Source organism: Mixophyes fleayi, chromosome 3 (assembly GCF_038048845.1).
Source record: "Mixophyes fleayi isolate aMixFle1 chromosome 3, aMixFle1.hap1, whole genome shotgun sequence".
Taxonomy (NCBI): domain Eukaryota; kingdom Metazoa; phylum Chordata; class Amphibia; order Anura; family Limnodynastidae; genus Mixophyes; species Mixophyes fleayi.
The window spans coordinates 220,531,664-220,549,131 of NC_134404.1; the positions used below are offsets into that span (position 1 = coordinate 220,531,664).

The window sequence follows — 17,468 nt, forward strand, 5'->3', positions numbered from 1 at the left end:
AACGAATATATTGCAGAAAACATCTACACACACACATATATATTTATATATATATATATATATATATATATATATATATATATATATATATATATATATATATTCTCTCCAGGACAAGTAGTGACAATACGATATTTATTTATATTTATCACCTAGGTCCTAGGAGATTAATAGCCTCAGCCATCAAAGGCAGTCTAACGGCATTAGGAGAAAATGACAACTTAGAAGCATAGAATTTGATAGCCTATAGGGAAATCTACTTTGCATTCGTTTTCTTGTGGTTTGAAAGCCAGCATTATGAGTTAGAGGTAAGACTCCTGTAACATGTGGCTTATGACTATCTCTGTTTTCCTGGCTAGTCTACAACACCTGTACAGTGTTATTAGCAGGAAACACAAAAGTAGTGTAAATAGCTGCATGCCCAAATAGGAGGGTGGAAATCAACAAGCAAATACAAATAAGCAATCATCTTTTAGCAGCCCCACAGAGGAGACAAAGTGCTGCTCAGTGGTATCAGGGAGGTGGGGGCGTGTTTGAATAACAATAGCTGAAAGCCAATACTGCCCCTTTCAGAGTGCTGAGCCCTGTACTGTAGCTTTGGAACTTCATCAGTTAACATTGGGATCAGAGCAGATAGAAGAGCTCTGGGCATAGTGGAGAAGTGGGGTATAGTGGAGGAGAAATGACAATCTTCTGAAAAACAGAAACTATTGAATGAAGCAGGCGGTGAGGCAGAAAGTCTAAAGACTTGGCTCAGGTCTTTACAACCAGACATCCTTTTTCCCACATCTGCTGTTCTGGCTTGGAGATTATACTATGTAAAAGGGATTTTCAGGGTCAAGGCTTAGCAGCGATTTTTAGGCTCTAAAGCTAGCTAGCACTGTTACATTGAAGGAAGTAGGAAAGAACATCAGTGGAGGTTTGTGGACACAGCACCCAGGCACACCTGCAAGTTTCCTATGGGTTTTTAACTTTGAAGCTGTGGTGGAAATGGTGGTGTTTATCAACACAAAGCTGAAATCACTCATCAGCCTGTTCAAGAAGAAGAGTAAGTAATCTATAAGAATCTGCTCTTTGCTTCGATGTTTGTTGTACAGTTGTAGAAGTTTTGTATCTTAATTTGTCATGTGATCCACACTGTGATGAGCCTAATGTTGTTACTTACCATTGTAATGCTTTGTGGTGAGGCACTGGGTGGAAATACAGAGCCTAAGGACTTACTGTCATGTATTCACGTACATGAACTCCTCCACCTTGCGCTTTCCTGGCATAATACCGTTTTCCCAAGATACACATGTTTTTGTCAAACTCTTTCAGTTAACGTTCAGTGCTCGGAATTGCCATTGTAATTTGTGCTCTTTAGAATTCTTTTCACAATTTACAAGAACAAATAAAAACCCCTTTCTACCATTCAGATTTTTTTGTTTGCTTTCGTAGAGGTTTTTTGTGGCTTTTAAATCTAGGTCACAAAATAGTGGCTTCAGGTTACATTTGAAGTGGTACAGAATTGATTGTTACCTAGGTAAGAAATCTATGGTAAAGCCAGTGTAAATAATGCAATGTTATTTCTTGTGTACTAGATTAGATGTGTGACTTAGATTTCATGATTGGACATCTTCAATGTCTTTGTTCAACAGCCTATTTCAGCAAATGTCATAAAGACAACAGATATAACTACTCTTTCTAGTAGCATAATAATTCTACTGTACCCAATCTTTATTGCAACATATTTTGTCCAGTTTTAAGGAAAGTCTGATTAAGTGCCTGGGTATTAGGTATACACAACCAATAGATGTAATTCATTTGTGGGCTGCGCCCCATTCTTGACCTGCCTATGAAAAGCTTTATTGAATTAGGATTTGTTGTCTTGAAATCCACCCTAAGCACCAGTTATTGAACAATAGAACTGGTAGCAGCATGCTATTGAAGGCTTTACTGGGAACGGGCACTTGTTAGACATTCGTCGCCATGACTCATGAAATAACAGACACTAAACATACAATCAATGCCTATGCTATCATTATTTAATTATTAGTATTGCCAAGTGATGATATTATGAACTTTGTTTGAGGCGTGCAAAGAAACCAGGATCATGGTTGTAGCGCTGAAGGTTGCCATAATGAACTGCAAAGGCATCTCTGGGGGTTATAACCATTTTAACCTCAGGGTGCAAGGGTGCAAGGGGGCAAGAGCCATCCTACAGCAGATGTACCAAATTCCAACCAGTTGCATTGGTTACATTCTCCCCTGTTAGATATCTGGTGCCTGTTAGATATAGCAGCAAAATCTTCTCCTCCCATTTAATGAAGTGGATCAGTTTTTGATTTGGAAATATTATTATATTTTATACTGTGATGCAAGCTATGTGGTATAACTTTAGAGAAGAAAAACCTTTTTCAAATTTTAGTAAGTAAATTTGCTCTGCAAAGTGTTATGCTTAAGTGTGGTTTTAGAGAAGAGAGTGTCATAGTTATAGTTTTATGCAGACAATATTTTGCACAAAAGTCTACAGTTGATTTAATGATGAAATAAATGTATATACATATTGGAGCTGAGGTTGTAATCAATGGCTTCTCACTTTTGATTCTGCTGAAAACAGCAGGTATTATCACCAATTAGCTGATTGTAGTATTGAGCTAGTCTCAGCCTGACTAATTAAATGAATGGAGCAGGAGATGCCACTACATAAGATTGAGCTGCTGTGCAAGACTCTTGTGGAGACGCAATAAATTGGTACATATACCTATTCCAAAGCATTAACACAGAAAATAAAAGAGCATCTTTTTTTGAAGGTTTTGTTATTCAATGTACCTCTGACATACAACAAAAAGTGAGAACCCACCTGTAGCTTCCATAGAGCTACATTGTAGAACTATGGATGAATCATTCTTCCAGCTCCAAGAGCTACAGTACGAGTTAACTCTTGGCTTTAGGTACCGGGATTCCTGGGTAAGGGGCATATTTGATTATCAAGATATGCATAAAAAGTGTCGTTTTCCTTTAAATTGAGATTTCATTTTTGTAACATTGGTAATATAACTTTGGTTTTTTTTGCATCCCGTGTTTTAATATAGCAAACAATTTTATACCATAGTATCCCTTTAAGAGTCACGTAAACTAGTGAAAAATAACTGATGCAACAAAACTAAACCTCAGGACTCTCTCAGGATGCTGCCAAAACCATTATCCACGCTCTCATCATTTCCCCTCTCGATTACTGTAACCTTCCCATCTTATCCCCCTTCCCTCTATTCTCAATGTGGCTGCAAGACTTATATTTCTTTCACGCCACTCTTCCTCTACCTCCCCTCTCTGTCTTGTCTTACACTGGCTCCCTTTCACCTACAGAATCCTCTTTAAACTTCTCACCATCACCTAGAAGACCCTCTCCCGTTCCACTTCCCCCTATATCTCTAAACTCCCATCCATTCGCACTCCTGCCCGTTCCCTGCGTTTGGCCAATGACCGTCACCTATCCTTTGCACTGAGTACCTCATCCCATGCCAGAATTCAAAACTTCTCCTGTGCTGCCCCCTCTCCACTGGAAAGACCTCCCTTTATCCGTCTGACCCCTAATCTTAGCTCCTTCAAACGGGCTCTCAAAACCCATCTGTTCCTCAAGGCCTACCAGCCATCCATCTAACCTTCTCCATCCTTGTTCTTCTCACCTCCCACCTCCCTGTCTCCTCTTCTGCTTGATCCCCTCCACTGTCTCCTCTTGTGCCGGCTGTCTGTTTGCCTTCCCTTTAGTATGTACGCTCTTATGAGCAGGGCCCCCTTCTGTCTGAATACCATTTCTTCTTCTCCCATATCACTGTGCTTGCTATGTTTGGAGCTATTGAAGTCTTGGTAAACTTGTCTTACTCTGTACAGTTGTACCCTGTTTGGTCTACTGTATTTTGTACGGCGCTGCGGAAATCTTGTGGCGCCATATAAATAAAGAATAATAATAATAAACCAGGATTTTAATAAGACCTGTTTTACATTTTCTAAAAAGAAATGTTTTTAAAAATACTTAACATACTTTCATCCAAATTTCAGCTAATAATAAAGAGTAGAGCTAATATTGCATTAACTGCAATAATACCAACACAAATAAGCAGTAGGTATAAAATATCACATAAAACTAAAAGAAAATAATGCAAGAAAAATAACACAAAGCTCTTACGCGTGTTATAATATCTAACACGTACAAACTAGTGTCTTGCGATGCCCATAGGCTCTTGTCAGCCCTCCCTTGACTTTAGTTGGCGGAGTTATGTCAGTGCTGGTTTATCTATTGTTGGTTTACGAAATGATTCTTTGCTGTTGATTTCTAATATTTAACCTGAAGCTGTTTACAAGACCAGTCAATGAAATATCTCCCTTTTTCCTGAAAATAAACTACTTCCACTTTACAACCAGGCGCGTCTTAAATGAGTACCAAGCCTTGCTCCACTCTGCCATTAAACACAACTTGTAAACACCTCCTGAAGATAGAGATATATATATATATAATCTCTGCCTGGTGACTGGATAGTTATTTATCAAATATTCTGCTCACTGTTACATTTAAAATACTTCAAATGTGTTCTGATTTTACCAAATGTTCATTTCCTCCTCCCATTACAATATAATAATTTCTACAACATCCATATGGCACTGTGCTAGCAGTATTGCTGTTGCTCTTGCTGTCTGCACCAGACACATGCCTCTAGGGATAGTGTGACTTCATGTCATGCTTGTGTATATCCATAGCAACACAGCAAAGCATTCTGGGACATAGGTTTGTGGAAAGGATATTACGCTCTTACCTAGGCACTGAAGGTGCTTGCGAATTTATAAGCGAATAATATTAACTAGAAGAAGATGGCTTCATCCTTGTTTATTTCAAATCAGTTGTATTTCAATTAAAATACATATTTAGTGGCAGATGGTATGGCTGGTGTTCATAATTCAATGAATAAATACTTACAATCTCACATAGCTCAGTAGAGTGTTAACGTTTGCTTTATACAGTACCTTACAACTCCAGTCAATTTAAAATATATCTTACTTTATTTATAAATTTTGTACTCATAATGGATCATATTACTTTGTTGAAATGGAAGGAAACCGCACTGGCAAAATATATTTTATACCAAAATCATACATTTTAATGCAAACATCCTTTTGGTAGCATTACTGTGATAAGAACTAACTGATACAGTAAATTTTATGTCCGTTATCTGTTCAGCTGAAATGTGAGTTGTATTTGTCATGCAGAATGGGTTTTGGAAATAGAGGTAAATGTATGCTGGCTCCCTTCCATCAGTTAAGCCCTTTAATCTTGGTTTAGTGTGTAATAGTATTAATTATCCAGTTTTTTTTCTGGTTAACCAGTTCATCAGCTTTTAAGGTACTTTTTCTTGACTATTTATTTTCGATAGTTTTTCTATTGTAACAAGTGACTGTCAATGCTGATACACACATCATAGATGTTTGGTTGAGTGATCCAATGATTTGGGACTGAGAGATTAATTTGTTACATGCTATATTAATCTTGAACAAGTAAACCAAAATGCTTAGTATCCATCTCTTACTTACCTGGACCATTTATTTAAAAGTCAAACATACGCTATAGTAAAATGCAAACAGAACATTTTTGTGGAAAGGGTAAGTGCCATAGATACAGGAGATGCAACCTTGCAATATGTATACTATGTATCTTCTGCTTTCCACCAATCTAATGTTGTGTTGTTATACCCTATGACCTGTGCTGCTATATACTGCTATTTTTAATATAAATCCCTAGTTATGTCACTTGAACATGCTAAATATATGACAGCTAGGTTTAAACAAAATAGCATTGTTTCACTTTTTGAAGCAAAGTACAGGAAATAATCAAAGCATTTTTTTTTCATCCCTCTAGCCGTCTCAAATCTAGATGATGAGAGTAAGTGGACGGTCCATTACACGGCATCTGTGCACCAACAGGAGAATGTATTCTTCCCGACATCCAGACCTCCGTGTGTAGAGGACCTCCATAGACAGGCCAAGCTGAACCTAAAAACTGTGTTGCGAGGTAAGCACTTATGTGTTGGTTATCTGCGTGTCACTTATTTCAATATATAAGTAAAATATAATAATGCCAACCATTCCAGGAATAAACAGCAGGATAAATTACAGAATAAACATAAATGGAAACCTTGTGGGAAAACACAATTAATCAGAAACTAACTGGGTCATCACACAAAGCAAAGGTTGTAATTTATCTGTTCTTGCAGGAAAGATTGTCATCATTCTGGCCATTAGGAGAACTAATTCAATATGTTTTTAAAACTTGTAAGAAGTTAGTAGTTCAATGAATTTGGGGTAGCCAAATAGTGACCTTACTCTACTTGCTTCTAAAAGCTATATCTACTAAACTGCGGGTTTGAAAAAGTTGAGATGTTGCCTATAGCAACCAATTAGAATCTAGCTGCCATTTTGTAGAATGTACTAAATGTTAACTAGAATCTGATTGGTTGCTATAGGCAACATCTCTAATTTTTCAAACCTGCAGTTTAGTAAATATACCCTTTAAATGTCAAAATACTGTTTCTCTTTGTGTAAGCACTGACAACCATGTGAACAAACCACAGAATAGATGGTATGATATGCATCTGATAGGATTGCACTTTAGGAAGAATGAAATGTATGTGATTATGTCACATTTTCTAACTATTGTACTTGGTATTTAGTACAAACGTCTCAGAACCAAGGCATCAAGTTAAAATATGCAAAAATGGTATTATGGCTTCTGGGGTAGATATTCTCATTGACACTGTACTATGTATATTGCTTATTATTAATATATTAACTATTCAGGTCTTTAATTTCAAGACACATGTGTAGTTATCATTGATTATAGTGAATATTTAACTACTGTGTTGATTTTCTATGATTTGTCTCAGCACTATGGATACTAATCCTGCTTAAGAGCTTATACTGTCTTACCACTAATCTTACGCTGCATTGGAGGGCTGGAATTTACAGGGGAGGTCTCTATGATGTGGAGGGGTCACTCTCAGGTTTGCACAGATGCCCAGTATTTTCCCAAAACGTGTAAGACCTGTCACCATGGGGACATAGAGTGACTTTGGTAAATCCGGTCTGATCCATGAAATGTGCCCCCAGAAACACATATGGCTACTTTACCTAAAGCAGATGATCTTTGTCTGTAAAGTGTGACTCGTTCCTAGGCCCTGTTTTACCAGCTAGGGAGTATCTGATTTCATGAAATTAATGTGGTCTAAAAAATAAAGATCTAACAATGACTTCATATTAAAATATGATACAACACAGTTACTCTCAGTACTGTTTGTTTGGCTACATGTACTATATAGTTTATAGGCATTGTCAGCAGGGTCTAGAGGAAGGTTAACTGCATCTGTGAGAGGATCTATATACTGAGTTATCAGTAACTGTATAGGACAGTTCTGTGGTGAAGTGATTGCTGCAATGATAGGAAAATTTGGCAATTTTCCAGTAACAAAAACTGAAAAGCACCCATTGGTGTACTTTATATTGAGCCAGAGAAAACAAAAGTTCATAGATTGTGTGCTCCAGGTTCATCCATCAACTCTGACTTTCCATTGTGTTAAGTTCATTTTTGCAGACGCTTGGCATTCAAAGCTAGGGCTGAAGGTGACAGTTTTTCACTGCTAAGGGATGACCATGAAAGGGTAACAGTTATGAATCTTTTATTACATGACATGCCCCAGACTGCCCTCTGTTAAGTCATGCCGCTTAATATATGCATTTTTCTATCCCCATGTCTCATTTGATGTAACCAGTCTTTCAGATGTATTAATCCATGTGAATAGACATCTTGTTTTATATTCTAAGGGCAAGCACGCAAACTTAGTAAGAGCCACACTTCAGCATATACATCAGAATTTTGTTCTGTTGGTCAGTTTACACTGGAAGACAAAGGCCAGGTCTACTTCAGCACTTTTTCAGGCATGCAGGAGAGAATTGGAGCAGGTAGGAGAGGAAAAATAAGGCTTGCATCATACCTGAAAGAAGCATCAAAATAGAATAACCTTAAATGGAAACAAAATAGTTTTGTGGTTAAAATGCCAGTAGACTTCCAATGACCACCTGGAGGATAGACTTACCAAGCACACAGTATTTACAGGTGCAAACATTAAAGTGAATACATCTTTGTCTTCAGCCATGTGAAAACAGTTTCTTGTTTTTACAATAACACAGAATGTCATACTGCATTTGAACTGTCTTTATTTTAAGATTATGTGTTTTCACAATAAAGGATCATTGCATCAATCTCATGTTGCCTTTGCCATTTCAATGCAAGCACTAAATGTCTATGCATTGGTATTACTACCTTTTTATGTCACAAAAGGATGTGGTAATGAGTCACTACCAAATTTTTCATTGCTTGATTACACCCATAAACAATTACCATTCTTGCCCAGACAAGCTATCCATTTCTGTATTGCAATTTCCCTGGGCTAAACCTACCATTTCAGTTTACAGGTCTTTGTAGTGTATAATTTAAACTGACCAATTACAGAATGTTTTACCTCTCTGTCTGTCTTTAAGTGCTTTAAGCTGCAATTCTTTTAACTCGTTATGTATGCTGAAACAGTTTTTCCCAGGACTCCTCAGTTTCAGTAGTACATAGCAGCCGCAAAAGCTGGTGCTCACTACAGCTTGTGAAGGTGCGACTGCGTAGAGCAATAACAAGCGGCAAGCACTGGACTTACGGCTTTCATTAGTCTTCCTGCTCACACCTGTTTTTACTGCCAGATACAGAGGACCACCAGGAAAATCTTTTTGTTTGCAGTAAACAGGGCTTCACTTCGGGAAAAGGAGCATGTCACTAAAATGGAAAGAGAAACCAGGATTGCTGATTTAAACCATACTTGTACACTTCAGATGTGCCATCATCAACATTTATTTATACAGTGCCAGCATTTTCTGTAGCAATTTATAATTTGGAACAAACAAGATAATAAAACAATACTGGGTAATACATACAGATAGAGATGTAAGAAGGCCCTGCTCCTAAGCTTACAACCTTTAGGACAATGGGAGTTTGAAATATGAGGTTAAGTGCTGCATTACGTTTGTCTAGATTGCAAAGGTAAAAAAGTGCTTAGTGGGCTGTATGTTCAGTCATACAGCAACCTTGGTCACCGTGTGATCAGATTGTTGTTGTCTTGTTTGAATCGTGTAAAGGGTGGTAATAGGGTACCCTTAAGAGGGTGGTTGAGGAATTTTATAAGCTTGCCTAAAGAGGTGGGTTTTCAGAGAATGCTTGAAGGTTTGAAGACTAGAGGAAAGTCTTATTGTGTGGGGGAGGGAATTCCACAAAGTTGGTGCAGACCGTAAAAGGTCCTATAACAAGGAATGGGAGGATGTGATGAGAGTGGAAGAGAGACGCAGATCTTGTGCAGAACGGAGGTGTCGAGTTGGGAGATATTTTGAGACAAGTGAAGAGATGTATGTTGGTGCAGTTTTTTTTAATGGCCTTGTATGTTAGTAGAAATATTTTTATATTTGATTTGGTGAATCCAAAGAAAGAAACTATAAGCTTCAGAGGTGAATCAGTCAATCAGAACTGGCTAGCAGGTGCTGGCGACTGTCGTAATCAACACGTATTTGCACTTTGCCTCTAGCAGGAGCAAAAGATACAGCTCCTAAATACATACATACGCATCGTTGCTACTCTGCCTCAGCCGCATTTGAATTAACACACAATTACTGTACTCAGCCTGAGCCTACGTTAGACCGTCCTTTCCTTCCTCTGCTCTGCCTCTCCAGTTGAAAGGAGGACCAATTGTCAGATGCACGCAACTCTGCATGCACACATGTGTGCACTCTTTGTGAGTATGCGCAGTGCCAATATTCTGAATTTATGTTATACAAACAGATGTATGCCTAACTCAGCATCTGCTCCACTATGTCTAGCAATGGTATTAGGTAGCTGGAGCTCACTCTGTAGCAAGTGTAATCTTAACCCTGTATATGCTCTGGTGGCTTTTTAATTTATTCAGTTCTGCAACTAAGCATTTTGCTTTTAGCAGTGACAGAGCTGCCAGTGTGATGAAGCTCACACGTTACATAAAAGTCACATTATTTTTTATTACTAAAAGGGATGTTATCACATTGTGTGTGTCTCAAAGAATCATAGAAATAAATGACCTTTCTTTGGTTGCTGTAGATATAAGGAAATTACGATGTACACCATTCTGAAAAAAAAAATTCTGTTTGATGTAGAGCCACCTGCTACTCACTGTTCTCCATAACCGGAAACACACTGTACACTCTGGACCTGATTCATTAAGGAAAGTAAAGCAAAAAAATGAGTAACATTGAACCTTGGCAAAACCGTGTTACAATGCAAGGGGTGCAAATGAATTTATTATTTCGCACATGAGGAACATACTGGCTGTTTTTTCATATACGATGCAATTACTTGATAGCTTTATTTTTAAAAGACATTAAAAGTTGATCTAGGACATGCTCTTTCCCAATTAAAAATCTGTCCTCACATTTTAAATGTACCCCCCCCCCCCCTCCAATACAACATGGTTCTGCCAAGGTTCAAAGTTACTCATTTTTTTTACTTTCCTTTCCTTAATGAATCGGGCCCTCTGTTTAGAAAGCAGGTTCCACCAAGCAAGATATTTACCAGGAAAGATTATGCTCGTCACCAATAATAAGAATATACTCAGCATTTTATACCCTTAACTGTCAAGTACATTAGCAGTCAATCCAGTCTGTCAGAAAACAATTAGCTGTATTTCGATACGAATAAGAAATTAAATTCAAATAAGTTTAAAGTTAGAGGTTTATTTAGTGGCAAGTAAGTACATGAATATATGTACAAATGTTTTCTGTCTGGAATGGAAATCTTGTCTATAAAAACTCAACTGTTTCAAGTCTTGTACATGGGTAAGTGGTTTAAGTGGATTCATTTTTTAAATAGAAGGCTAATAGCATGCATTGCCTTACCTGACAGCACATTACTGCTTTGTAGTAAATCTTTTACCATTACTCTGACAGCCGAAAGTGATACACCTTATGAGGAACTAGTAGCACGTCATTACAGTGGAGTCTGAAATCAGTAGGTACGAGGAAAGCGGCGAAGGGGAAAATGTAGACCTGGTAATACACTCACCATTGTAAATTGCCTCTTCCCTCTTTTCTCAAATAAGTAGAGAATCAAAGTCTGGATTGTCATGTATGTATGTATGTATGTTTGTGTGTGTATGTGTGTGTGTGTATATGTATATATATATATATATATATATATATATATATATATATATATATATATATATATATATATATATATATATATATATATATAAAATATTATTTTTGTTGGTTAAATCAAAGAAATGTGACAGAAGAGGCCACATATTATCCCTGCTAATGTCATTGCTTGGAATCGTTTTACTGCACTATATAGTGACAAATAAGTCACTTTCTTATGGTCGTCTTTGTATAAAATTCCGGCTGCCCTCTAATTCACTTGAGCAGTGTATCTGCCGAGTCAGATATTTAAAAAGACATCTGCTGTACATTAATGCAGATCCATGTAATATAGAGATGAAGTGTGTCGTTTACAGGTGGCTATCCATCTGTTAATTCTACAGATATTTTCTTTCTACAAAACCTGAGTTTTTGAATGGATACATATAAACACTTATAAGGCAATTATATAATCATTCAGTGGAACATTAGTCAGATGTATTACAGTATGTCTCACTGGCTCGGGCTTCATCCTGTTAAGGTTGTGGTGCTTTTAAGCAGTGGTACCAGGGTCATACCAAGCACGAAGGTGAGCATACTGGAGTACAAAGCACGGGCATGCAGAATAGTGTGCGTGGCCTTAGGGTGAGGCTAGCCTGATACAGAATATATAGAAAATGTACTTTGTTAATTATAAACAGGAAGTGCTAATATAGTATTGTCCCACTTATTAGCATACAAAACAATAGAGATGGCACTATGCACTTGTCAATACACAGAGACTAGGGTCAGCTCAACAAAAATTTGGTAACCCTTTGTTCTACTAGAATGGTTCACCCTACCTGAGGAGCCAACCAAGTAGCCATGATTTGGCCATGCCCGATTGAAGTGGAGTTTTGGTCTATGTGCTATACAAAGTGTACAGTGTGTGTGTTTGTGTATGTATATATATATTGTATGAGTATATATATGTGTGTTATATATATATATATATATATATATATATATATATATATATATATATAATGTGTGTGTGTAATTATATATATATATATGTATGCATATGTGTATGTATATGTATGTATATTTATATATATATATATATATATATATATATATGCATGTACATATGTATGTCTGTGTGTGTGTGTAATATATATATATATATATATATATATATATGTATATATGTATAAAATATATTTTAGCGGTTTCCAGTGTGTATCCTGATTCATGCATTTTACAATACAAATTACTTCCTCACCTAGCAAAGCCACAGGTGACGCATAACATTCTCAGCTCCATTATAGGTTTATGTGACCCTACTGTCCTAATTGTATGTAGTTAGGCTGTTTGATTATTGTTATTAAGTTAATTTGGGTGTGGGGACAGGGAGGTGAAGGGCAACAATGTAAAAAGATCGACTCCTTTCAGCCATAAGAGAACAAAATCACTATTCAATGGCTCCTAAATTTAAATACAATTATCACGTGGTATGTGTATGAAACTAATGTAAATGACATAGGAATAAGTATTGATGGAATCATGTGTCCTGATACTCTTATATCTGGCAATGGCTATAGATAACATAACTCAAAGCGCTCCTAAAGGGGCTGCCTCAGATGAGTATACGGATTGTCACCTACAAACAACTTATGTACAAGAACAGCAGGTCCTTTCCACAGAGGGCCCACGTGCTGTGATGTGAAGTTCAGTAAAGGGCAGCAGTCAATCCCAGGATGGAGGTTTATGGCCTATGCGTTTCGACCTTCCTTAGGTCTTTATCAAGGCATGTCATGTCAATCCTAATGGTCACTTATTTATAGTGTCATAGTGCATTATGTGAGTCACTTGGACATGTGTCACATGATTTATAAACAAACATATTTAACACATAATCTCCATAAGTTCGGATGAAAATCCATATTGGAAATATTAGGGGAAGATACCAACTACATGTGGAGTTAATAGAGGACCTTTCACGAACTTACAATTGTGAAAACAGGTTAGGCTGAAGCCTACTTAGGCAATAGACTGTTTTTTCATGAACTGTAATAATCACTATGGTTGAATAAGTAGCGTCTAAGGATGTTTATCACCATCTTGCTACTCTTATATCTTAGTAATGCACCTGTGTGGATGAGGCCTTCAGGCAGGTTCTGTGCCAGTGCTGATTTATAAAGTCATGGTTCATGCTGGATTTCTGTAATTTGAAAACAGGAAAATGATATCCCTACACCAGTGGGAACCAAACTTTCTCAGTTTAAGGCACCCTTAGGGTCTCCATAATTTTTTCAAGCCACCCCTAAGACAAAATAATTACCAAATAGTCCCCTGCCTTGCTTATCACTGGCCCTGGTCGTGGCACCCCTATGAGATAGCCGCAGCACCCCAGAATGCCGTGGCGCACAGTTTGGGAACCCCTGCCCTACACTAAACACATACCTAATGCTAATCCTGGTCCTTGTTTTCGTTTATTGCCACACCCTGACAGATCAAAATCCAGTCCTCTTATATCAGACTGGATCTGTAAGCGTAGAAAATATTCCATAGACTCATGTGTGAGTCCAACAATTGACACAGATATTGCCAGCGGGGCGGCTGTTTGTACAGTGCAGTACGGTTGATCAGCCAAGTTCCAGCACAGCCAGATTTGTGCTATTTGGACACCAATATTTATAGCCAAATCAGAACTGGCTGTTTAGCTCATAGGACTCCAAGCATACTTTCACAATATTTAATTGTCACACACATTACTGGCTGATCTATGGTTATATGAGAAATGTTATCATTATCCACATATCCATAACACTGGTGAGGTTTAAGCTTTGATCCTATGTTCTGTTGTAAATGTGATTTATTTTTAGCTTTTATTTTCTTTACACTGAGTGATTGTGTCTGGTCAGTGTTGCACAGTTATCCCCTCAAGCTGTATTTCCCTTGTCAGCCCAGGAATTTATCCACAAGCAGTTGTGACATTGTAAACATAAACCGTGCTTCCTTCTACTCATCCTGCTCACCTGCACCCTGGAAATAGTTTGATACAGCAGTAACACAAATGATGTTACTCAGCCTCCCTCAGTGAGAGGAGGGGGTGGGGTATCCAAAGACTGGAAACTGGAGACTATGCAGATGAGATGTTTGGTGGACTAAAGACAGCCATAGCTTGTGTGCAATGAATGACAGGAACCCCTACACTTACCCTATTATTTACTGGGGTCCTCATGAATAGGTCAATAGGAAATTCAAGTTGCTGTTGGATATTTATACACTACGTCTATTCATTTAGGAAGCAGCTTAGTTACTTCAAACAGATGTGATGACATAATGCTAAGGATAGAATTGACTAAAGGTCTTAGTGTGTTATACAGATCTATTAGATTTTGTTCAGATTCAGTTTATTGTACCACTTGTCACATATAATTTAAGTCAAATCCTCTGTCACATCTGCTGTTTATCATATCAATAATACATAAATGACTTAGTCCTAACATCTTGCTATATGCTGTCAATATGATGTAATATATGATGCTTTATTAGGTGATTAGTGCTCCCAGGTTAGTGTTGCTAACAGTGGTACATTTTGCTGAAAGGGCAATGAAGATAAATGTTGTCTTTTATTGAATGTGACCATCCCGATACATCTTCTTATGTGTCGTATTGGAATGTATAGTATTCAGAAGCCCTGTGCTTTAGAAATGGTTTTGATGGGAGAAAACATTATTTGAAAAATATACTCCTGAAAACAAAAGTAGCACATGTATTTAAATATGATAAAGATAAAAAAACATTCATTTTTTTTGAAAAGTCAGTACAAACAAAAAGTACTTTAACATATTTAACTGTTGATATGATCATATCATAAATAATATGGTTTATTGGTGTGTATGCAGCACATGAACGATCTAAAACAATTTAATCTAGTCCAAGAGATCATTTAATAAAGGGGTTATTCAAATTTGATAATTTGATTTTGATTGCCTGTTACTTGAAAACAATTGCCAAAGATTGCTGATTGTTTTTTTGACAGATTGAATGGGGATGATTAATATAATCTCTGCACATGCTTAAAATTAGTACTATTCCTCAAACCTTACCAAGTAATTTCATGAATTAGATGTGTAATTAAAATTCATCAAGTTTTTCCATGCATAATTACTTATGTTATGGTATCAGTTCATTAATCATTATACTACCTGGGCCTGAGTCATTAAGGAGAGCAAAGCATAAAAAAGGAGTAACTTTGCACCTGGGCAAAACCATGTTGCATTGGAGGGGGAGGTCAATTTAAATTGTGGGGACAGATTTATAGTTGGGATAGGGCATGTCCTAGAGCAACTTTAAATTTCAGAGTAAAAATAAAGCTATCAAGTATGTGTGTGCTAGATAATAAAACAGCCAGTATTTAAGTTATGTGCAAACTATAAACTAATTTGCACCCCTTGCATTGTAACATGGTTTGTCCCGAAGATCATTTACTCCTTTTTTTTTGCTTTGCTCTCCTTAATGACTCAGGCCCGCTGTGCCTTATTCCATATATTACTTGATGAATAGATAAATGTTTTCTTTTTGTGCAGAATGTGACAAGCTCCGAAGGGATGGCTATCGCAGCTCACAGTACTATTCCCAAGGACCAACATTCTCTTCATCTCCAAACATGGTTTGCACAAGTTATCAAGAAGAAGATGACGATGGTCACAGTCAAAAGGTATGCCAAGTGTATTTTGTTTACAGGTACCTCCCTATCCACATCATAGAGAGAACATGCGTGTCACTATACCTTATTCAGTTGGCATGATTGCATGCAACAGTGGCACTCCTTTTTAACAGCAGAATTGCCACAATTAAAGACATAAGTAATAGTTGCAAAAGAAAAATATTGTAGTAAGTCAGTTGCAAACAAATACAGTGCACAGTAAAAATACAAAGAGTATGTGATGTAAACAGTGAGTGCAGTTTTAATGTTGCACCACTACCTATGAAATAAATAAATATATTTATTTTTACCATTGTACATGTAACATTGTAAGAGCACAGTGACAAGAAAAAATATCAGTAATTAAATAATTCATACAGCATAATGTATATTTGATAACGTCTCACTGTGTCCATAAGTGTCTGATATCTTAATGACTGTGTTTTTAAGATTTTGTTGCAGTTCGTAAACTCTACACCATTCTAACATGTATAATATTGTGTGGAAAATGTGCTTTTGTTGTTGTTGTTTTTGTTTCCTATAAAGCACTTCTTTGAAGTCCTTTGGTGATTTGTGTCTGAATTATTAGAACACCCGTATTGTCTCTGGATATCTCAAGTCACAACAGCTCTTATCTGTCCCCCACTATAAGGGAGGGGAGGAAGATGTCAGTGGGAACATAGGGGTATTAAGAAAGGAAGGCATAATAAGATGATGTACACTAACACAATTAAGATGAAAACTAACCAAGTTCAAAGCTGTATAACTCTAAATGCTTTGTATGTGATAGGCTGATGATATGAGTGATATCATAGTACTATAGTTTGCTTTAAGTTGAATTATGTGCCCTATTCAATGTAACTGAAACTATAGGCTGGGCAGCATTGCTCTTGTATTTATCTCCATTTTCCATTCTGTCAGATTCCAGCTTTCCACTGCAGATTGGTGACAGATGGAGTGTTATTTAGCATGTATAGTTATCACACTCACCAAAGCCTGGTTTCAGGCAGGATTTTCTCCATCACTAAAATTAACCACAGTGAGGATGAGCCATGTGCATTTATCCTTTATTTTATTTTATTTAATTCTCAAGAGGAAACACAAAACCGTACTCAAATTGTGTTTCAGCCTTCGTTTTAGTGTAGCACAATAAGAAGCGTCAGTCGTGCAGGTGCAGGCTAGCAGGTGTCCTGCTGGGGAATAAGGTGAGACATTGTTCCCTCCAACAAATCATCTTAGAGGACACCATCTGATAGAAGTATTCATTAAATGTTTGATGCTCCGCATGTTGATTTGCTGTCTCTGTCATCCTTTCACACATTCTCTTCCTTCTCTGTACAGTCTAATGTGTTAGGATGCATCTGTCAATCTTGCCATAGTGTCTGCTGTTGCTTGGTGCCCTGGAACATTAAGGTACACAGGCTGTAGCTCAGCTACCCTTCAGTAAGATGGGTGTTGTAACTGTAGAAATACAAGATCTGCAACCCCTTTCATTCTTCTCACCAGCGTTGACCCTCAGGATAAGGCCATGATTACATGGGATGCT

General features: G+C 37.2%; 1 protein-coding gene across 5 annotated transcripts in view; it reads left to right on the forward strand.

Moving 5' to 3' along the window:
* The window catches only part of NHSL1 (NHS like 1), a 214,364-nt gene that overhangs the window by 168,266 nt on the left and 28,630 nt on the right, over nucleotides 1–17,468 (forward strand). For 4 of the 5 annotated variants that reach the window (XM_075203126.1, XM_075203129.1, XM_075203131.1 and 1 more), the window contains exons 2-3: nucleotides 5,891–6,043; nucleotides 15,804–15,934. In XM_075203126.1, coding sequence (XP_075059227.1) covers nucleotides 5,891–6,043; nucleotides 15,804–15,934 — 284 coding nt within the window. Of the gene's footprint in view, nucleotides 1–541; nucleotides 1,049–5,890; nucleotides 6,044–15,803; nucleotides 15,935–17,468 lie in introns of those variants that run through there. The other variant, XM_075203130.1, reaches the window with a different exon arrangement.